The sequence below is a fragment of the Castor canadensis genome, chromosome 1 (assembly GCF_047511655.1).
Source record: "Castor canadensis chromosome 1, mCasCan1.hap1v2, whole genome shotgun sequence".
NCBI lineage: Eukaryota > Metazoa > Chordata > Mammalia > Rodentia > Castoridae > Castor > Castor canadensis.
In genome coordinates this window covers 150,697,476-150,720,489 of record NC_133386.1, presented here as the reverse complement: position 1 = coordinate 150,720,489, position 23,014 = coordinate 150,697,476, and the positions used below count along the sequence as shown (strand labels likewise).

At 46.2% G+C, this 23,014-nt stretch overlaps 1 protein-coding gene across 18 annotated transcripts in view; it reads right to left on the bottom strand.

Annotated features, from left to right (window-relative positions):
• Mical2 (microtubule associated monooxygenase, calponin and LIM domain containing 2) overlaps positions 1 to 23,014 on the bottom strand; it is a 207,554-nt gene that overhangs the window by 106,470 nt on the left and 78,070 nt on the right. For all 18 annotated transcript variants that reach the window (XR_012435654.1, XM_074041563.1, XM_074041572.1 and 15 more), the window contains 11 exons: positions 21,019 to 21,135; positions 19,530 to 19,631; positions 15,422 to 15,577; positions 12,440 to 12,540; positions 8,749 to 9,006; positions 7,501 to 7,616; positions 6,764 to 6,890; positions 6,005 to 6,095; positions 4,953 to 5,100; positions 3,654 to 3,853; positions 3,204 to 3,310 (listed from right to left, as the gene is read on the bottom strand). Coding sequence is in view for 17 of the 18 variants with exons in the window: in XM_074041563.1 (XP_073897664.1) it covers positions 3,204 to 3,310; positions 3,654 to 3,853; positions 4,953 to 5,100; positions 6,005 to 6,095; positions 6,764 to 6,890; positions 7,501 to 7,616; positions 8,749 to 9,006; positions 12,440 to 12,540; positions 15,422 to 15,577; positions 19,530 to 19,631; positions 21,019 to 21,135 (1,523 nt within the window). In the remaining variant the exon portion in view is untranslated. The remainder of the gene's footprint in view (positions 1 to 3,203; positions 3,311 to 3,653; positions 3,854 to 4,952; positions 5,101 to 6,004; positions 6,096 to 6,763; positions 6,891 to 7,500; positions 7,617 to 8,748; positions 9,007 to 12,439; positions 12,541 to 15,421; positions 15,578 to 19,529; positions 19,632 to 21,018; positions 21,136 to 23,014) is intronic.

The following is a 23,014-nucleotide window of genomic DNA, read 5'->3' as shown; positions in this document are numbered from 1 at the left end:
TTGGCTTTAAAAACCCAAGGGTTTTTAAAGAGGAAAATATAACCCCCAAGCTTCCCAGGCATAGGCCACCCAGTCTTCAGAGCTGATCAACCCAGTGGGTTACACAGTGGGATGGGGAAGTAAGTCTCTCTGAAAGTAAGCAAGATCCCTAGTAGAGAGAATGTCTTATTTTGCTTGGAGTTGACAAGCCTTGCTGGAATTTGGATGTTATCAGGAAGACTGGAGAAGAGAGAAAAACCGAATGATGACAGAGAAACCTGGAAGGAAAAAGATTCTTATGACTAGCTCAGCAGGAAACAGTGAATCCTTTGAGAATAAAGAAGTCACACTGTGGATGAACGTGCACACGTCCCATGTTAGGACACTCTTCTGGAGGCTGTGGAGGGGAGCAGGGAGGGAGGCTGAATGCAGATGCACTTATACCATGGGATGGGGGTGGGCCATGGTATATATGATAGATATGGCATATGGTGTTGCGCAGACCTGGCCTAGCCTGTGTCTCTATGCCATTGGCACACATAAGCTTGGCACTGAGGGTTACATGTCTAACGGTACCCCCATCTGCTTGGTGTAACAGCAGTGGAGCCGCTATGTACAGAGAGAAGATGTATAGTTTTCAGAGTCTAGTGCACAGACATAGCTCTGTGACCGTGAAGGATTGGAATGGGGTAGATCAAAGAGCATTGCAAGGAGGCATCTAACCAAGAAGGACCCAAGTAAAGGCATGGCAGAACAGGGAGAAGCTGTGATGAACAAAGCAGAGGATGATCAAGCAGGTTTACTACCTCATCGGCTCAGACCATTGGTTTGAGGAGAGAAAGAGGATAAATAAGGCCCATACTGGCACTTACTTGAATGACCAAATCTCTACCTATCCAATGACTGCAGCAAATTCCAGGCATCAAATGGGGCTGTGAAAAGGACCTGTGGTCTTGACTTCTCTCAAGATGGGCAGCCAAAGGACACACCCTGTGGGAGGCTGGACACAGTTTACAACGGGCCAGGGCTGGGCTGGGCAGAGCCCTCAGCTAACAAGTACTTCCCAAATGGGGTGAGGCCCCAGTGCCCTGGCTGGCCTCCCTGACTCCAGCCTTTTGGCCACTCCCACTTCTTGAGCCAGCTTTGGCCACTGTTTAATTGGGTTACTCTGCAAACAAAGGTGTGAGGGAAAGGGTGCTACATCCTTCTGCAGTTCCCTGTGTGGGGCCTAAGTGGTGGGAGAAACCTGGTGAGTGGAGGAAGGAGGTAAGTTTGGTGCTAGGAGCTTTCAGGAAGTTCACACTGGCTTGCTAGAGATGGAGCAGCCTAAAGCATGGAACCCTGGGCTTCTGGGGAAAACTGGCTAGGTTAGGAGTGAGACAAGCCAGCAGTTAGTCTCCTGAAGACAGCACAGGCTCAGTGGCATGGTGGGCCACCAGCCCTCACAGAGCCTCTGAGACCAGTCATCCCGGCAGCAAAGGGAGAGAGCACCTGGTACAGCCCATCATTTCAGAGCTCTGCTGAAAAGCTCAGAGACCTCCATGTCCCTTCAGCAGCCCTGGCCTGGCTGGCCAGTCCCTTCCCACAGCTAGGGAGGGGCAGAGGAATGAAGTATTCTGCTCCCAGAGTTGGGCAAACAGCTGCTACAGCATTCCAGAGAGCAGGGAGTGCAGACCTCTGTGGAAAAAGTGACCACTGCTCACATGGTGACTGGAGGAGAGAATAGAGGCAGGGTAGCCCCACTGCATGCTGGGATGAGGGGCTAGCAGGACTGACCTGGAAAGGCAGAGACACGCTGAGTGAGACCTGCAGCCCTTTGGAGCAGGGGCTCCGGATTGATTCATACAACTGCCCTGCCCCTAGCTGCCCCTGTTCCAGCCAGTGGCCTTGTTCTGGTACCATCCTGTGATTCCTCTTCCCTCCTCTGTTCCCACAGCCATCCCATAACCCCCAACTCCAGCCCTAGTCCTCTGCCCAAACACTTCCAAATCCCATAGTTGTTTTCAGTTCTCACCCTGCCTGCTTCCCTGGTGCCTGACACTGTCCCCTGACCAATCCTATACACACACTCTCCTTCCTGGGCTTTCTGACTTCCTTTCTGACATTGTGATAGTCCCTTCTTCATCTTCATCCTTGGCTGTGCTGGCTTGTCAGCCCCTAAATTCTCTTGTTCACCAGAGTTTTGGGCTTGGTTTTGGTTTTCTTCTTGACTTGCCATATCTTATTTTCTCAGCTAGATTCTTAAGGTCAAGGCTCACATCACTTTTGTGTGTCCTGTCACTGAATACATGATAAAAGCTTTTTAGTGAACAAACTAATAGCGGTAAAGGATGTGTGGCATTGTGGGCAACGAAGTACAATCAAGTACTGTGTGACTATGGGCAAGTCACCCAGCCTCTCTGGGCTCCCACTTGTATCTGCAAAATGAGCATATTAAGCAAGAAACTTGTATATCTTCCATTTAGATGCTATCCTTCAAATAAAACTGCAATTTCTCATTAGGCCTATGGTTCTCAAACTGTACCAAAGTATCCCATGACACCACAGTGAACTCACAGAAGAGCTCCAGCATATTTTAAAACTTCCAGAGAAGTATTCTGATTAAGCTATTTGGACTTACCAACTTAATAAACTGTTAGGCACTTCTTTTAAGATCACTGTGAAAAAAGTGACACAGATACCAAGGGTGCAATAAATCAAGACTAGGCTTGATTATTCACTTTTGCATATTTGTTCCCCTCATGAAAAACAAGCAGGAGCTATAGCCTTAAAGTTGGTAAATAGGGCCCCAAAACATTTACTGAATGAATGAAAGGTAAAATCAATGGTACTGATGTATAAACGTGGCACGTCACCATATACTGCTGCCATGCAACTAACGGCCATCCTGTCACTGACCTGAACTGCTCAACAAAGTGAGAAATCTCTCTCCCATCCCTCAGAAGGTAGAGCTTATTTCACCAAGGGGTGAGACACGCCCACAGCATGTCCTCTGCACTCTCCACCATCCCCTTCCTATAACTGCTTTTACGTCATTGAAACTAGCTGCATGGTGCCAGGGAGAACTTCCCAAAACTCAGTTACTACGTGACTTTTATGAACATGGCCTATGAGCACTCAATCTGTGTACTTTATTAGCATAAACAGACAGAGGGGGTGAAATTCTCCTTCCTCTTACCCCATCCACATGCAATGAGGAAAACAAAAACAAGGCTGAAACTTACTCGTGGAGTCCTCTTTCTTGGGAACGTAAGGTTGAGATAGTTATTGGAAATGGATGATTTGGCCAAGTTGAGGTCAGCATTTTCTCCATAGTTTTTGCGCCAAGAATCTGTTGGAAGATTAAAGCACAGTTGAGATTTGGCTCCTGGGTCCACAAAGAGTTGTAACTGGGAGGTGTTGCTGTAGTCCATCTAGAATAATTCTCTCATGCCAGATTAAAGCTGAAAATGCCTGAGCAGGGGTACTGCTGGGGCTCTAATAACATGGTACCTCCCATCCAGACCCATGGCCACAACCTGGGTCCACTAGGGGCCACTCCCATTTGGCCTCAAAGTCAAGGAGAAGGTGCCAGGCAGCTCCAGAGAAGATGACATCTGTGTTAGGAGCAGCCAGACTTGGGCTGGAGGAGAGAGGGCCCAGAAGGCCTGGCAAATCCTCTTTCAGGTGCTTACCCACAGGTCTCAGCGGAGCACCCCGGAAGAGCTCATAGAACTTGGAGAGGTACATGACCATGCTGAGCTTGTCAGGCTCCTGGGCTGATGCCATCTCTTTGCCTGTGGTCACTGGAGGGATCCCAAATTCACGCTCAGCCACATCAAATGCCAACTGGTTGTTCTCCACAGCATCATCTTCATTCAAAGAGTCAAAGTTGCTGGAGAGTCAAAAGTAGGTAGAGAGCTTCAGGGAGAGGCCAGACAAGCTGTGCACACTTCACAGGGAGTACCCTGAGTTGACTCTCTGCCATGTGTCAGTGACCCTCACCCCTGCCTCTGTCACTCCAGAAGAAGCTAACCCTACCCTTCCCAGTCAGGGAGGGACCATGATGATGTCATTGAATTTAGGCTGAAACCATCAGAAAATGAGTTAAACCTTTTTGGAAAATTTAGGAACTACTTTACTTTTAATTATTGCCTTTATGTTTTTTTCTTTTTAATTATAATGATAATATGGTCTTCTCCCCCAAACAATCAAGTTGTATGTGCCATATAGAGATGAGATTCTTTCATGGCAATCTCACTTCCTGAAGGTACAACTAATGACCACCTATGATTGGTTTCCATCAGCCTTTTTTTTTTTTTTTTTTTTTTTTCGGTGCTGGGGACCGAACTCAGGGCCTTACACTTGTCCATCAGCCTTTTTTGAAGGATTTGCACATTGGTGTGAGGCAAGGCTACTGTCAATGTCAATGTGAATGTTTCATGCTTTGGGCATTACCAAGTGTTTCCCCATGTAATCTGATCTTCCCAACGACCCCGACATTATTCTCAGTGTGTAGACATTGACACAGACATAAAATCTAAAGCTGATAGAAGAGAAGCTGCTATCCAATGGCAGTCAGCTAGTGGATCTGGGTGTTGAACATACTTCTTTTGGCTGGAAATCTCTCATGCTGTTCCCCAGAGCTAGGTCTCACCCTTATTTCCTTTCCTGAGGGTAGGGCTGCAAGGTGGGAGTGCTCAAATTTCAAAAGCATGGTGACTGGGATGGAGGCTGGGACACGAGAATGCAACCACTGAGTCTGAGCCAATTTTGACCCTTTTGCATTAGGAAAGAGGCTATACAACCAGCCCTACATAACACTCATATGTTAGGAACAAAGTACAAACACACTGCTGTCAATGCAAAACGAAAAGAGCAAATTTCAAACAAAACTCAAATGGAAACATGCAGAGAGAGCCAATAGGGAGTCTGCATCCTCCAGGGACTTAGTGTCCCTTGTCTCCAGGGTCCAGCCTGGGACCCAGACTCACATTAGCTCTGGCCGGAAACGATGGATGATGGCACACAGGGCCAGACCACTGCGCCAGGATGTGGTCAGGTCGGTGATATTGACATGCTGGTAACCCTCAGTCTGCTGCTGGCACCAGGTTAAGAGCTTGCTGGGTCGGATGTCTGACTCTGCAGAGAGGAAGTCCAGGCAGTGAGGCTCTGGGGGACTCTTATCAAAGCTATCCCTTCCCACTGCTACCAGGTCTGGGGATGGAGAGGAATGGAAGCAAGGCAAGGGACCAGGGCATGAATACAGTCTCCTGAGGGCTGCTGCCTGGGGACCTAGGCAAGAGTGCAGCTCAGGGCAGGACACTGGCTCTTGAAGTGTCTAGGAATCCATCAGGGACAAAAGCAGGTTTTCCAGGAAAACAGGACAGAGTAGTGGCAAAGAATGAGGAAACCCTTGCCATGTTGTGTAATAGTGAAATGGTTTATTACAGTAAATAGTGTATTACAGAAGGGAGACACGTGACATGTGGAGGGAAGGGAGGAGGGCCAGGTTTGCCCAACAAAGGGAAGACAGCAAAGTCTGGAAAGGCAGAGGTAGCCAGAGCATCTCCAGGCAGGAGACGAGCCTGAGTGAAGCAGCTGGAGTCTGGGGAGTTCCTCATTGATTCATTCCCTCCCCTGCCATAGAGCTCTGTCCCTGTACAGTTCAGTGCCAGGCTCACAAAGATCAGGGGAAGGGTGAAGTTCTCAGAGCTTGTCATCCATTTGGGGAGACAAGACCTCCATACTGGAAACAAGGGGGAAATAAAAAGCATTTCCACAGATCACTTTGCTGTGCTAATAAGTGCTCCAGATGTATTAACTTGAGTCCCCACTTGATCCTGTGGGTAGGTGTGATCCTGCCCTTGGTTTTACAAATGAGGAAGCTGAAGTTCAAGAGGAAAGGCACCAGCCCAATGTCATTCAGGGATGGGAGCAGAGCAGGCTGGCTGCAGAACCTATGTTGCCACAGCCACCAAGCAGACCTCTTCCCCTCAAAGCCCACTGCAGCAACCTGGCCAGGAGCCCCACGAGGGCTGCTTACCCCGCCTAGAGAGGCTGGCAGATCTCCTCACTGAGCCCAGTCTCTCCGGAGGGTAACGGTCCAGCTCCTTAGTGATGTACAAATGCTTCACCTATGAGTAAGAGAGATGGCAAGCCTGCCCACCAGATTCCCAGGATCCTGGCCTTGGGGCTTCTTAACTCAACCTAGGCCCACTGCCTGCCACTGCTTTTCACCACTGCTGGATGGCCCGACCTTCAACAAAGAAACCCAGGCAAATCTCACTCACAGAGGATGGACCTCAATTGTCCACCCAAATGTTGGGAAACTGAGAGTGAATGGATCTAATTGGCTACTTTTTAAATTTCATACCATTCTCTGTTCTGTTGGCTAAAGAGGTGGGGGATTAGGTGGCTCTGAACCAATGGGAGAAACACTGGAGTCCTGGGCTATGGACAGGTGATAAGGAAGAGAGAAGATTTGGCTAAACAGATTGAGAGAAGTATGATCAGCACTGCATATGTATAATGTCAAACTAACATGTGTAAATATATGCACATATGCAAATATGAACACCCCCCCCATACCCTCTCACCCAATATGTGTTCTAGTTCCTTCTTGTAGACTAGAAAGAATTGTACTTCTGTGTCCCCTAGGGAGAAGAATTGGTCCCACCTTCAGGCTAACAGGTATTGTTGGCCTCAGTCCCAAGAATGGGCCAAGATTTTATAAGAAACACCCCTCCCCCCAACATACACACACTCAGTGCAGGGACCCAGGCAGACTCAGGAATGGATTTACCTGGTGGGGTCTAACACAGTGTGAGTTGAGGTTTGGGTATCGTGTCCCTGGGTCCAGCGTGTACTGCTCAAAGTTCTTGTTGATGTTCTCTGGAGTTGTTTGAGGTAACAGCCGGTAAAGACTTTCTCTGGAGGGAGGCAGAGGATTGCTCTTGTCATTCAAGCCTTTGTCCCCATCCTCGGAAGGCAGGGACGCAAGGGTCCAGCTAGAACTGCCACTCAGCCTCTTGCGGCCTGCTCCCAGTGGCCACAGGCCTCCACATCTAAACCATCAGCACCGTGTCTCTCAGCCAGCCCTGACCCTCCCAGTCTGCCAGCTGTCATGGCCACGTGGCCAGCAGCAGGGGTCTGGGAGGAAGGCCAGAATCTCATCTGTGGGAAAGACTAGAAGTCAGAGAACCCCACACCGAGTGCTGTCCTCAAAGACTCCTTTAAATCAACTTCAACGGGTTTCGGGAAGATGTGCAGTGTTGGGGAGGTCAACTGCAGGGCTACCCTAGGTGAAGAGTTATCTTTGGCATTCCAGGCCTAAGACATGGCCACCAGAGAAAGTCTCTGAAGGAGGTGGATCATGATGGAGAGAGTGTCCTTGGGAATCCTGACATCAAAGCAGGCCACATATGAGAAGGCAGGGGAGTATGAGACAGAGGCTCTAGATGCAGCAGGCTTTCCCCAACTCCTGCCCAATCCTTTGACCCACCCCATGTCACTCCAGCTAGCTCTGCTGTCAAAACTGACCTTTCAGCCAGCAGCTCCAGGGGTGGGGTCCCCTGGTCCCAGCTCTTTACCATCCACGCTGTGTCAAAGGCCGCCAGAAATCCACGAGCACATCCTGTGCCCATAGGCCAAAACGGCTACAAAAGAATACACGCACAATTCTCATTTGTCCAACTCACTCCCAGCCTGCTCCCCAATTCCACCCAGCACTCTCCGATTACCAGCCCCAAGCAAGGCAATGGCCAATGGCAAGCAAGGCAATGTCAGGACAGAGAGGTGACAGGGCAGGCACCCTGCTTCCCACACTTCACCACAATCACCAGCAGCGAGCACAACGTCAAATGCAATGAATGGTGTGGCAACACACAGAAAAACTACTTGAAGGCTCTGAGAGAGTGGAGGTATGGGAACCAGAGAATGCTTTACAAAAGAGTTGCATTTCTACTGATGTTAAAGAATGGATAGGATTCTGGTCTCCATCCATTCTGGAATAGTGTGGGCAAAAGCTCAGCGGCTGAGAAATGCCAGAGCTTGGTGGAAGAAGAACCCTTTTGTCTGGGTGTGGCACTGAGCACAGGAGGAACAGGGAAGAGGAAGTCTGGAGAGGGAGGCTGGGATTGAGGCAGGGTGGGTGCCCAGTGCTCCACAAAGAGCCAGGTGAGAGTCCACACACATAGGGAGCCAGGACCCATTAGGCCAAGCTGAGTCTAACCAGCTTGCACCCAAAGCAAGGTTTAGAATTTGACACTTAATCTGGGAATAAATACATAAAAATTGTTTGGTCAGTGCTTACATTAAAATTAAATGTCCCTTTGGAATGAAACAGTCATTTAATTGAAGTCCTTGTGATTGCAGATTTGAGTGCAGTGGCCATTCCACCCCTATCCCCACCTCTCCTGCACCCTATTAGGTCTCCACACTAAGAGACCAAAAGGGCCACCCATGTGGGGGAAACAGTCCCGGCACAGATTAGGGTCTACATCTGGTTCTGATAAGGATGACCCTGGGGTCCATACCAGGGCTGCCTAATTTTGTACTTCAACAAAGATGTCAGCCCAGAAGAAGCCAGAGGTGGGAGAGAAAGCTCTCCCACCTGTGGTAGGCAGGCAGTTTTTTTAGAATTCATCCAAAAGTGGCCTTGGTGGAGGCCTGCCCACTGGCTGAGCACCTGCCCTTTCTCAGGACGTCTGAGCAGATGCTACCAGTCAGAGCAGAAATGCAAGGATCTGTCTTGTAGCAGGAATGAGGAGCTCGACATGCAGGTGATACCTCGAGCAAGCTGTCACCCACGAGAGCCACGAGTAGCTGGTGTGTCTGGCGCTCGCGCACCAGGGCTGCGTTCTCTGAGGCATACATGGAAGTAAAGTCAAACATAGCCACGTCGGGCTGCTCGTAGTGGTTCATGGCAAAGTCTAAGGATGGCAACTGGTAATTGGTGGCAAAGTCTGCAGCTTCCCGGGCATAGGAGAGTAGGTTGTCCTGGTTCACGTTCTCTGCACACAGCAGCATCTCTGTATCGATGTAGTCCTGGAGGAGATCAAAACACAGTGAAGAAACCTCTCCTCTAAAGGGTGAGGATTCACACCCATGTTAGGCAAAAGGACTTGGAATGAGTCTATACAGTAAGGTAAAAAAAAAAAAGGAAAATCAGAAACGAGGGAATAAAGAGGAGGAAAATCAGCTAGCTGTGAGGGTTAACAGAATTGTGATTAAGTGCCAAATTTGGCTTTGAGCTTCCTGGCATCCAAGGTAAAAGGGAAATGAGATATGTTACAAGGCTTTCTTTATCAGAAAGAAGGAAACATAGCAATTCCTCAGGGGAGGCAATTTTTTCCTGGCACTAAATTCTAAAAGATCTATCTCACAGGAATTTCGACAGAGAACATCGAGAGTTGTAATGAACAGCGTGCTTGATAATGGTCTTGGAGCAGATTTCACATGGCTGGTTCTTGTGATAACTTTCAGTACAATTACAAGACAAAGGAACAAGTCAGTAAGTGTGACAATAATGGATTGAGCTGAGCTAAGCTAAGCTCAAGTGGCCTAGATACATTATGTTTAGCAGTCAAACAAGACTAGTGAAAAAAATGAATGCTCAACATAACTCTTGAACTTTCTCTCTAGACTGAGTGCCTCCTTTTCCTAAGAGGCTGGGGGCTGCTCACAGCTTGGCTTTGCTCTTAGACTGCTCATTGTTCTATTTCCCTGCTAGGGCATAGAGAACCCTGTACTTAGAGGACTAGGAAATCCATCCTGACATTGGATGCTCACAGATTTTGGGGGGCAGAGGATGCAATGGATCAAATTGCATGTCAGCTGATTGCTAGCTATAAATTTGGGCAAATTATTTCACTCAGTTGAGTCTCTGTTTTCTCACTTGTAAAATGGGAATAACAAAATCAACTTCTTAGAGCTAGGTGAGGACCAAGAGAGACTGTGTACATGAAATTCCTAGCCCCATGTCTGGCACATGGAAGGTCCTCACTGACCCATGGTGACACATGGTAGCGTGCCACCCAGACCCATCCAAGGTATCAGCAAGAACATTTGCACAGGTCTTCAGAGGCACAAACTCCTCTATACCTAGAGTGGTTTCCTGTCTCCATCTTCTGAAGAGTCATGATTTCAAGTACCTTGTTTGGAAAATTCTAGTATTTCCTCACCTAAACCACACTTCCGGCAAATTGCACCCAGTATTGGAACAAGAGCACAGTGTCAACACGGGATCTCCAAATTCAGAATATAATACATATGTACATGGAAATGTCATAATGAAACTTCCTGTGCAGATATCTTAAACAAACAAAAATGTGTTTTTTCAAAGATGGAGGCAGGAAGGTAAAACAGGTCCTGTCTGGGGGTTGGTACCAGTGGGAGGGGGGAGGATATAAGGAAAGGATGAAGGAGGGTGGATATGGTGGATATATTATATATTCATGTATGAAAATGGAAAAATGAGATGTTGAAACTGTTCTAAGAATGGGGTGACAAAGGAGAATGATGGAGCCATGAATTTAACTAAGATATATTGTAAACACTTTTGTAAATGTCACAGTGCTTCCCCAGTACAACAATAAAACGATTTAAAAAGAAATAACTGGAGTTTCCTTTCCGGTATCTGCTCATAGAGTCACATGATCCTGCCTTGAAGGTATGGGGACGAGCTGGGGGACGAGCAACTGGAGCAGTCTTACATACTCCCCACCAACTCTCCCACCTGCTCACCTGCTCACCTAACCAAGGTAGACCAGGTACGTGAGAGAGGAATGAAGACACCAGATGATCAAGACATTGCCTGTGAAGCAGGGGTTTGGAGACCTGGTACAGGCTGGACCTAGAGAAAGTCCACCTGACTAGGGCTGCCATGGGGGTCCAAGATGAATGGGTGATGGTAGAAGGAGCAGAATGATTGAGAAGAGGAGAGAATAAAGACGACGCACTCCTCTGAGGGAGAAGGAAAGGCCTCTCATCCACTTGCACCACAATCAAAGCCTGAGATGTGAATGTGGGGTGCTTTGATGACCACCAAGGAATCAAGTGGCTATAAGCAACATGTCATTGCTTGGAGAAATGCCATAAACTGAAGGTGACCTTAGCATCCCAGGACCCTAGTGTGTTCAGCTACTGAACCACAAAGCCCTAGTCCCACTTTGCCTGGCTGGTCAGGCCCTCTTCAGCAAAGGTGCCCACTGTACCTGCTTCCCTGTACTGGGAATGGTGTCGCACCATCCCTGCAGACAGAGGAGGCTGCCTCAGGAGGGATGCCCATACAGCAGATGGAACTCAGGGATGCCACCTCCTCAGGGTGACCAGTCAGCAGTGGGCAGCAGGCATGGAAGCCCAGCGCCCACATTTCTGCTGCTGTGCTCAGCTGGCTTCACCTCACCCCCATCCACAGCCTCTGCCCATGACTCCGGCTATCAGCAAATGCCTGAGCAATGTGGAGGAGGCCCAGGGGAGGGCTGGGTTACTAATAGCATCTGCTGGCTGCCAGCACAAGCTGGCAAAAAAGCTAGATACATTCTTCTCTAACAAGCAGCAATGAATGGTCACGCACTGCCTGGGCCTCAGGCTGGCACCTAGACAGCAGGCTGACCTGGGGCTGCATGATCTTTATCTTGAGCCTGCAGCAGCAGAGGCAAAAACAGAGACTCTGGAAGGGTGAGACCTGACCCAAGAAGCTGCAACCTAGGGACCACCCTTCCATGGACTGCTTCCTTCCAACCCTGATCTCCACTTATACTTGAAGATGAAAAGCCATAAAGCAGCAGCCAGGAGGCCAGCAGGACAAAAGAGCAGATGTCCAAACAAGGCTAAGAAGTTACAGAGGGAGTCTATAAACCCATCCATCACATGCCAGGCACTGCACTAGGTTACTAGGGGTGTGTGTGTGTGTTGTGTGTTTGTGCATATGCAGATATTTGCTCCTCAAGAAGGCTTTCAGACAGAAATTATTATTCCTATTTTATAGATGTGAAAACTGAGGTTTAGAAAAAATAAGCAGCTTGCTGGTGATCCTGAGTCAGTATGTGCAGACCCAAGGTTCAGCTCATCTTTCAGATGTATGAATAATGAACTTTCCCCTGTAACAAGGGCATACACTGTGAAATTCTTAAGTGAAAGTGTCTCTATGACACCTTCCAGGACGAGGAGTTTCTATCTGTCTCCAAGTGACATGTGACCTCCCAGGTAGGGGCAGGGCTGAGTGAGACCTGAGGGAGGCAAGACTGAGTTGACCCACATTCACACCTGGGTAAAGGTCTCACACCACCACACACTTCTGATGGAGTATCTCTACCTGTGTGGACTTGTTTATCCAGCACTCATGCAATGCCAAGGGCAAGGCAGACAGTAAGTGGGTAGTTCCTCCCCCCTCCTCCATTGCTCAGTTTCAGACAGGATAATAGCCCAGGTCACAAAGGGAAAGACAGGTGACAAATCACAGGCAAGAGGTACGCACATTAATGATGACACCTTTGTCGAGCAGGCTCTGCTTCTTGGCAGTCATGACAAAGTAGTGGGTACAGTCCTTGTAGTAAACAATGTTCTCAAGATCGATTCCTGAAAAGAAAAGTATTCAGATTATGGCTTACTTCCTCAGTGCTCAATGCATGCCAGGAACTGTACCTTGCCTCATCATAGGTCTCATTTTTAAGACAGATAAGACTGGGAAAGATAAAGCAGAGGCTCAGGCTGGAGGCATGGCTTAAGCAATAAAGCACCTGCCCAGCAAAGGCCTGAGTTCAAACCCCAGTACCACCAAATACAAATACAAAACAAACAAGCCAAGAAACAGAGGACTAGAAGTTACCCAGGTAACTAGCTTTTATAGTCTCACAAAAGGGGAGTGTGTGTCTTTTAAAACTCACAATGTTCACAGGGGTTGTGGACCAGTTTTTCTAAGTCCAAGCTGGGTAAGAATTGTTGCAAAAAGTGTCCATGTCCAAGTGTTAGACATGGCCTCAGCTAGAAGCTAAGAAATGACATAGCCAGAATATGAACCCAACCCTATATGGCTCCAAGTTGCATCCATTGTAAACTCCACGTGGCCAGAGATGTACAAAGTGCAGGAATTCTTCAAAGACTGTTTCTATCATTCCCTCACCTTGCATGTGAAAACACAGGTGCACTGGTAGAAACAACTGAGGTTAGAAGACTAGATTGTTGATTCTCTTGCCTTAACCTCCCAACGCTGGGATTACAGGCATGTACCACTTTGTGTAGCCAGCTACAAATCATTTCACACACTAGATTTCTGCATGCAAAACCATACTGTGAGATGAGAGCTTGGCTCCATGTTCTGAAGGTGGAGGGGGCTGACTAGCATCACCCAAGGACTTAGAGAAAAGCAAATAATCAGGGCTTCACCCAAGACCTGCTGAATCAGGAACTCTGGGGTTAGGACCAGCACCCTATGATTTAACAAGCTCTCTGGGGGTTCTGATGCACATTTGAGTTCCAAAGTGGTTTATTTGAAGGGAGAGAAGGAACACACATGGTGACCCATCAGCATCCTACAAAGAGTGTGCTGAGTAGCCATAACAACACCTTTATTACAGTTAAATAGGAAACAGCCATCAATGAAGAGGGCCCCCAAGAGAATCAGAGGAAATTCATTGCTGCCATCGTGTGAGGGAACTATTGTGAAACAATGACCAAAGGTGACAACCACAGCCAAGTCTAAAGGAAGCTCATTGAAATATTTGGAAAAACATGCTCAATGTCCTGCTATAATTTATATTTGGTTGTTAAAGGATTTATTTTCTTGGCTTTTGAGGGGAAAGGAAGGTTGGTGGATTCTTAAATCATTCAAATGAACATAATATTTGGGAAGGAAATACTAAAGCTCTCATAAAATAATGCAACTGTGGAGAAATTCAGAGGGTCATGCAATGGGCACACATTGTCGTGATCAGCAAGAGGCACGGTCTGGCTCAATGATTAATCTCATTCCTAGAAAAATGAGCTTGAAAAAATGATTCAACAGAAACAGCTTCATCTGTAACAGTAAACTGACGAAAGGTCTAAATTGAAGGTCAAGGTTTTGAGTCAAGGGCAGACAGTGAACATTTTTTGGCTTTGTAGGCCATATGGTCTCTGTCTCAACCACTCATGGTGGAATCAGCCATAAACAACAACATAAATAAGTCGCTGTGGCTGTGTTATAATCAACCCTGATTTATGAGCATTGAAATTTTGTATAATGGTCACATATCGTAAAATATTACTCTTTTGATTTTTTTCTTCAGTCTTTTAAAAACATAAACCCATTCTTTAGTCAAAGGAAATAAAAAACTGTAGTTAGTCATAATCGACTGATTCCTGGCTTAAATGGCAAGGCACTGGACAAGGTATGATAAGATGTTCTGCAGTCCTCCCACCCCAAGTGACCATCTGGAGGACTACATTCAAAATGTGATGCTGAAGGAGAAAATAAGAAATGTGGACAATCTTTAAAATGTAATCATAAGAAAAGCAGAATACCAGAGTATGGCTACTAGAGCCATGTAAAATGTAGGTACACAGGTGGGAAATTACTGAAAATGTTCAAGTGACAGTGAAGGGACTTGGTGGTCAGACTGTGGGTGATTTCTTTTTAGTATAAAGATTTCATTTGACTTTATTACTACACTGCCTTTTTAAGGAAAAGTACATGTGTTTATCAGGTTAAAAGGAAAGGAAAGAATCTAGAATTTACTTAAATGGGAAGAAGTGATCACACTTCTTTTTCCTCCCTCTGCTTTGTTTCTCTCCATCATCCTTATCATTCCCTGATGTACAGCTTATAGGTTTATTGGTTGTGTAGCTCCACAGAACATAAATCTCAGGAGAGAGAGATTTTGTCTCATTCATTGACCTAGAACAGCCTCTAGCATGCAGTAGACATTCAAAATCCATCCACTTTGAGTGAATGAATTAGTACTTCTATCTTTTAGGCTCAAGGCTAGGTGACAACTGCTGCCTGGTTCCCCATTCATGGGGAGGGGCAGTTGAGGAACTGTACAAAAGAACCTAGACTTCAGGTGCTACCTACAGGTTACTGGCTCTGTCCTCAGAGAACCTCCTGCATCTCATGCTGACCTTGGCACAGCCAGACCATCGTCCACTGGGGGCTTTACATGGGTGTCTCTCTCTAGACAGGAGCTAATTCAGGAGGGGTGGTGTCAACCTTGACTTTGTATCTCAAGCTACAGAGCACTGGTATATGGCAAGCATTCAATAAATGTCTACCGTTTATCAATAAGCATCTATTTCCATGCATAACATCCAGAACGTTCCCTCAAGGAACCCTGCCCAGCAAGTGTCCTTAGGAGAAAACTCTGACGCCATGTTCTCAGAATGAGTACCCAATCCCAGGTGCCCAAGTAAGCCAACATGCCACCATGTGCACCTGAGAAATCACAGCTCAGGGCTGGTTTGAAGAGAGGTAAATGGGTCTCACCTGTTTCTTCTTTCAGATCCTGAAAAAATTTCTGGTTGAAGATGAAGGCCACACCACTGATCTCTTCCACCTTGGCCTCAGCCGTGCTGTTTCTGTTTATGAAGTTGGCGGTGATGGCAATGGCTAGCTTCCCTCGGAATTCTTTCCTCCGGAACCCTGTATGAGGAAAAGGACAGTTGGATCAGTCCTCTGGCTTTGGCGTGAAGACTGAGAACATGACCAAGAAAGCCATTCTCACTGCTCCACAAGCCAGGGAATTCAGGGTACTGCATCTCCAGAGAACAGGAGCATATTTGTTCCCACAGAGGAAGCCATCAGCAGAGGCCTTGTGATGTCCACAGGCTCTATCCTTTTCTATAATCTATTGGACATAATTCCCTGGTAAGGCTTTGACAAACAAATGGCCAAAGTGATCTGTGTCGACCACAGACATGTTGCTGTGCATATACTCAAGACCCACAGGCACTGGGAACTTATGTGGTTTTTCAAAGGACTTTGCTAGCATTTTTACTGGCTTTTTTTTTTTTTTCTCTTGAAAAATAAGGTTATTAGACTGAATTTCTGCAGGAAAGAGATTTTAATAAGTTGTCCCTATAACTCCATTTCTTGTGCATTGTATTATGAAGTCCTAAAACTTACATGTCAATATGCAACCTTATTTGGAAATAGGGTCATTGTAGATTTAATTAGTTTAGAAGAAGGTATACTGGAGCAGGGCAGGTCACATTGCAGTATCACTGATGTCTTTATATACAGGAAAAGCTAGATACAGATGCACAGAGGGAGGATGCCATGTGAAGATGAAGGCAGAGATGGGATGATGCTTTTACAAGCAAAGGAACCCCAAAGATTATAGCAAACAACAGAAGCTTTATCAGGTGCTCAGAGACTGCTTTTGCTAAAAGGGACTGACTCCTTACCTGAGCACACAAATTAACTAAACCCAGGTTAAAATCCTGGCATCCCTGCCTTCATTTTGCAGCTATCTCCTTTTGCTCTGATTCTCTCTCCTGCAGACATCTGGGATTGTGGGAATGACAGGACTGAATGATAACATCTTTATGGCAAGGGACAAACTACCTCCAAGGAACAGCAGAGCCTCCCAGGACAGACCACCCTTCAAATGAGGACAATTACCTATAATGAAGAGGACTTACCCTGGAGCAGGAACAATCATCTCATGGGAACCAGATTGCTAACAAGTGATGGCAGTGATAACAGCTCTGGAACCCCTCACAAGACCAGAACTGAGATAACAATCAACCAGGCCACATTTTGCAGGGACTGCTTAGTTATATATATCTCTTCCCCCTGCCCCAGCTCATTCTCTGTTTAACCAGAAGGTCCTGGTAGTATCCTGAAGATGGGCTGAAGTGCTTACTTTGCCTCTTCCCTTAGCAAGCCGATACCACATTAATAAAATCTCCCCTCTTTGACCTTTACCATTACTCATCTCTTTAATTTGTATATTGGGGCAAGTGACTGGACCTGACATGTTGGAACCCCCAGAATCAGACCTCTCTTACAAAGTTAGGAGAGAGGCATGGAACAGATTCTTTCCATGGAAGGAACTAATCCTGAGGAGCCCTTGATGTTGGATGCCAGCCTCCAGAACTGCCAGGCAATAAATGTCTATTGATCAAGCCACTTTGTTTATGGTACTTTGTTAGAGCACCCCAGGAAACGATCACACTAATTCCCAGTGACTGGCACTTAGTACACATCCAATAAACGTAAACAAATTATTTTAGAATTCTAGTTCCTCAGAGTGCTTTCTTAAACTCTAATTTTTATTCTTTTAATCAACACACAGTCATTCCACATGTTTATGGCATACAATTTGGCACTTTGATACTTGTACATATTAAGCAATGATCAAATCTGGGTAATTAGCATATCATCAGGTCAAATGTTCATCATTCCTTTATGATGAGACCATTCAAAATCCCTTCTTTTAGCAATTTTGAAATGTACATTACATTACTGCTAACTATAGTCATCCTACTGTGTAACAGAACATCAGAACTTATCCTCAAGGTACTTAGTTTTCAATGGCTTACAAAAAATTTTCTCTTGAGTTGTGGTGACACAGGGGGTCACAGCAGGTTGTCACACTTCAATGGGGACCTTCTCCTAATCCTCACTTTTTAAAAAGCTTCTGATTTTTCTTGCAGTCCTTACAACCCCCCTTGCTGTTTACTGACTTGGCTCCAAACATTCATTGCTATGGTTTGAATGTGTCCCCCAAGTTCATTTGGAAACTTAATCCCTAAATTCGTATGTTAATGATACTTGAGGATGGGGCTTTTAGTTAAGTGGTTAGGTCATAAGTGTCCTGTCCTCAAGAATGGATTGAGTTGCTCATGAATTAATGGATTAACCAGCAATCTCAAGGTGGCTTTGTTGTTCAAGGGAGCTCTCTCTGGTAAGCCTGTTCATCTGGTCATGTGATGCCTTCTGCCATGTTCTGAGGCAGGAAGAAGACCCTCACCAGATACTGATGTCATGTTCTTGGACTTCCCAGTCTCCAGAACCATGAGTGAAACAAACCTTGAGTCTTAATAAATCACCTAGTCTCAGTTGTTCTGTTATAGCAACAGAAAACAGACTAAGACATTAGTCAATCAGGAACAGATTTGCTAGACATAACCTTCTCCTCCAGCTACCTTTGGGAGCTGCCCCTCCCCCATCTGCTCACCACCTACTTCAGCCTCACGCTGATTCTCTCCACATGAGGGAGTCATCCCTGCTTAAAATCCTTTGACTGAAACCTTAGGTTTCTATTCAGTACCCTCCTTTCAGTTGCTGTTCGTTAGACTTTTTTCAAAAGATGAGAAATGGCCATTATACTAAACAGAGCCTAGCATTTCTCAACTGGGGTGATTTTGACCCCCAGGGTGTACTTGGCATATGGAGGTATTTCTGATTGTCACAACTTGGGTAAGCGTAGGGATGCTATAGGAATCTATAGGGTAGAGGCCAGGGATGCTGCTAAACATACCTGAGCAACGAATGACAGTCCCTTAACAAGGAATTATGCAGCTCCAAAGGTCAACAGGGCTGGCACTGGGAAACCCTGCCCTAGTCCACCCATTTGGTGTGAGTTGCTCAGGTGGTTCTATTCTTTCCACCCTTCTTTCCATGTTCATGAAATGCCGAACTATACTCAAGCTGAGTGTGGATCCTGAATTTTCAAATATTCAGACTCACATTTTTACCAAACCACCCATAAATTCTATCAGCACAGCATCCAAGTTGGCAGCTTAGAAACGCCTTGTCCAATAGGATTGTGGGGAGGGGAGTCTGGAAGAGAAGAGGGGAGTGGCAAAGGGCAGGGATTGCGTGGCAGATGTGAAGAGCCTAAGGTAGAGGACCACACATCCTGAATTTTCTGAGATCAGCCCTATACAGTATGCCTGGTCCTTGGAGAACGTGCCCTGCCAGTCAGACGGCGACAGCCTGCTGCCTTTGATGGGGCAAGCTTGAAAAGCTGAACTGTCCCTAGTGTAAGAGATGTCATTGGGGCATTCTTCACAACTCAAGGTATCTCATAATACTGTTTGTATAAATTAGCACAGCCTGCTAATTAATCTGGGGGCTGGGGTCAAGGTTCTGATGCATTGCCTCACAATGGGGTCCATCTCTCAACCTGACTGGATCTCACCGGCAGAAAGCACGCTAGCTATGCTTCCAGCTTTAGAACCTAGATAACCCTGGTTTTGTACCCTCCCAGCTTGGCAGTATTTACCTAAGTTACAGAAAGGGAGGGGGCTCCTCCTTTGGTTAGTACTGTACTTGAACGTGGAAGAACACCATTAAGAACATGAAATGTTTATCTTAGATGAAGTGAATATGAAGGACTCGGCACCCTGGCTTGTACATTAGCAGGTGCTCACCAAATGTGTATTGACTTTTCCTATAGCACTGCAGTGTTATAAAGCACTTTATAAACTAGTCCTTCCCCAGCCCTCACCACAATGTTCTCAGAGTGTTACCCTGCCCTTCTATAAAAGACTCCTACCCTAGCTTTGGTGTCTGCCATCTTGTTTCCAGCAGCCATCCTTCCCCTCCCACTCCTCCTATCTCTAACCTCATAAAGAATCCTTACCTTCCAAGGTGTTCCTGCGGCCATCAGCTCCAATGATGACGTCAAACTCAAAGTCAGACAGAGTGTGGTCTGCAGGGAGGAATTCTGCCCGCCAGCCAATTTCTATCAGGACAGAAAGATGAGATGAGCTGGCCAGCAGAAATGGATGATACACCCCAGACAGAGCCTCTCTAAGAAAGGCCTAGACAGTCCAGATTCACACTCTACTGGTGTTCTCAGGCTTTAGTATTAGTTCAATCCAGGACAAAGTAAACCAGCAATGCCAACTCCAAACCTGGTTTTACTGACTTTCACTGGGAATCTAGTCTCAGTGATTCCCAAACTAGTTTCCATGGCCCCTTCCTCTTCTCATCAGATTCTACCATGCTCTCTTCATCTCCCCCCATATTTCTCAATGGCTTCATATTGCTAAACAGACCAAAAGGGATGTGCAGGATGTCACAAAGCTAGTTGGAATTTCTACTTCTTACTCAAATGTTCCACTCTGCATCACACTGCCTCTATAAACACATTTTAAGGCAAAGCCTTGCCGAGGATCAAATGACTGTCCAGTAGAGGTATTGAAACAGTTATGAGCATACAAGTCTCTGAATGCCAAATAACAAAAGGCTGCCCTGCTACAAAAGTAATGAAAGCCTCCCTAAATTCTCAAATACACTAGGCAGGGGACAGGAGAAACCAGAGGTGTACCCTATTCAGGAAACTCTGAGGTCTCTGACACTAAGTTGGTTCAATACCTAAGGCTCTTCCCAGGCTGTAGAAGACTTGACAGTAAGTAAAATGCAGAGGCTTTCAAACAATCTGTGGCTATGATGCATGAAAAAAATTAGAATTTAAATAAACATAATAAAAGGAGAAAGTGAAACATATTGACTAAGCAGGACAGACCTGTAGGGGTAAAGTTTATGGCTTATTAAAAAAAAAAAACCTTCAATAAGGTTAAAAATGTTATACATCAGAATGTCTTCTTCTTTTTTTTTTTAATTTCAGTTCCAGGAATCAAACTCAGGACTTCATACATACTAAGCAAGCACAACCACTGAGTTATAACCCCAGCCCTTTCCCCTTTGATTTATAGTTGCTCGGGAAGCCTTACTTTCTTTACTGGATGGTAAAATATTTTGCAGATATAGCACGATCACCCATATATCTGTGTGGGAGCTCACACACACAGCTTGAAGTAATATGAAGGAATGTTACCAAACTACCAACACTCTCTTTTTCCTGCTATCGACTGGACTTCACTTGTCAAAGTAGAGAATAACCAAATTACAGGCTTCATGGCTTAATAATAAATCACCCAGGAACTCAAGAGCAAACCTAAAGTGATAATAGCAACGATCATAAAAGGGAAACTCTCTTTTGATGGAAGTATGCCAAACAGCTTCCAATAAAAATAACACTTGCAGAAACTTCCTCTGAGCTACGAGTGTTAACTGCCACTTTGCAATAGCTGATGTGAAGACAGAAAAGGAAAATTATACTGTACTTTGATTTTCTTGATCTTCAGGAGGCTCTAGAACCTTCACAAACTCCACATTCACATGGATTTCAACTCCCAACATCAGAGCCACCTTGAAGAGGATGAGCTGTAGTTGACGAATACCTGTTAGAAAGGGAAGGGATGAGAGAGGAACTGTCAATAGCAATGTCTGAGCACCTCCTGTATGCAGAATACTGAACAATCATGGCTCAATGATGGCAGGGCATAGCAGTATACCAACAACAATCACCATTGAGCACTGAGTTTGTGCCAAGCACTCTGAGTCTTCTCATTTAACCCAAACAGTGGCCCTTTGGGACCATTGTTATTCTCATTTTATGGTGAGAATTGAGGCTTAAGCAAGTCAAACGAAAGTCACAGAGTAGCAACACCAGAATGTGGGCCCAATTCTAACTGATTTGAAGACTCTGCTGTAATTGTTTGATGATGCCATAATGAGAGAGGTTAGGTCTGTCCTGCCTCCTTCCTGGGCTGGGCTCTGGACTTGCTAAGATAAAGAGGGAAAGAGGAGTAGTCAAAGAGAAGCTAAAAGATCATTAAGTGAAATCAGTGATCAGATGGCTCACTAGACAGGGCCTAATCCCTATGCTCTCTGCTCTCCAGTGCATAGGGACAGGGTGGGAAGTTTTCCCCACAAAGCTGGGCTCATGGTTCTCCACCTTCTACTTCCAAACTTCCCCAATGAATGGAACCTTATTTCCTTATTTTGTATGCTGTCATTTAGTATAAATGAACATCCCTCCAAACAGTTTTCCACAGAGTGAGAAGTTAACTTTCTGAGAGCCCCTCTGTATTTAGTTGGCTTAGCTAATTTAACATTTATGGAGTACCTACGATGTGCCAGGGCTCATTGTAGGAGAACACACCTGTCATGGAGGGAACATAGGTAAACAGAGGGGGCAGAGCATGGCAGTTGAGGGGGGGGGTGGTAGTGACAGAATAGGCCTGTGCTGGGGTCCTGGAAGCCAAGAGAGGAGGATTAGGACAGAGAGATTAAGGACTACAAAGGCTACAAACCTCCTCTTTCTAGAATAAATACTTTGAAGTAAGGAATGGTAGTGGGGTGCCCACAGAGGCTGGAGGGCCAGTATGAGGTGAAGAGCAGATGCTTCCACTTGCCTGGGAAGGAAGCCAGAAGGGAATGGAGTTGGAAGGGGATGGCCAGCTCTGCCTTGAACTGTGATGCTGGGAAGGTATGGGTCTCTGGGTGGAGGAGGAAGGAAAGGGGGCTGGGACAGAGAGCAACACCAGTGGCCTCTTTTCCCTGGAGCACAGGAAGGATGCCATCTGTTAAGAACCAGAAAGCTGTGGTGGAGGTTTAGAAGCACCATGATGGGAAGTGGAGGACACTAACACAGGATACACTGGAACTCTGAGCAAGGCCAAGCCTGAGGGAGCAACTAGGGCTGGAGTCCACAGATGGTCTGAATGGAAGCCAATCAACTGGGTTTTCAGAGCCCAGGCCACCTCCTGCTGTGAAGCAGTCCTTCCAAGGGAGGCCTGCTCATTGTGTCAATGTTTCTAGTCTATCATGTTCTAGCACACAGTAGGTGCTCAATAAATTCTCCCTGGGGGAACTGCAGCTACCCTTAACAATGATCATTCTGAATCCTACAATCCGCTCAGGAGGCCTGACAAGAAAGTGATGCTCAATGTCACTTCTTTTCATTGGTAACTGACAAATTCTTTTTTCTGTGGGCAAGGCAGAACATCCTGAATGCTGACTTTGCAGCTTTCTGGGCAAATCCAAATTTCTTTTTGTTGGACTATGGAATGTTCTCATTCCAAAGCAGTAATAAACTCTGGGGCCACTGCTGGTAAATTATCTTGTGCCTGAATAAATTACACCCTCTGTGGCTGATAATTCTCTCCAGGCGTGGCTCTCTTTTCCCACCAATTCTTGTCTTCATATGGACATGACTTTCGGGCTCGCCTCTCGCCCATCCCCATGGAAAGGCACTGGTTGAGAGAATGCAGCTCT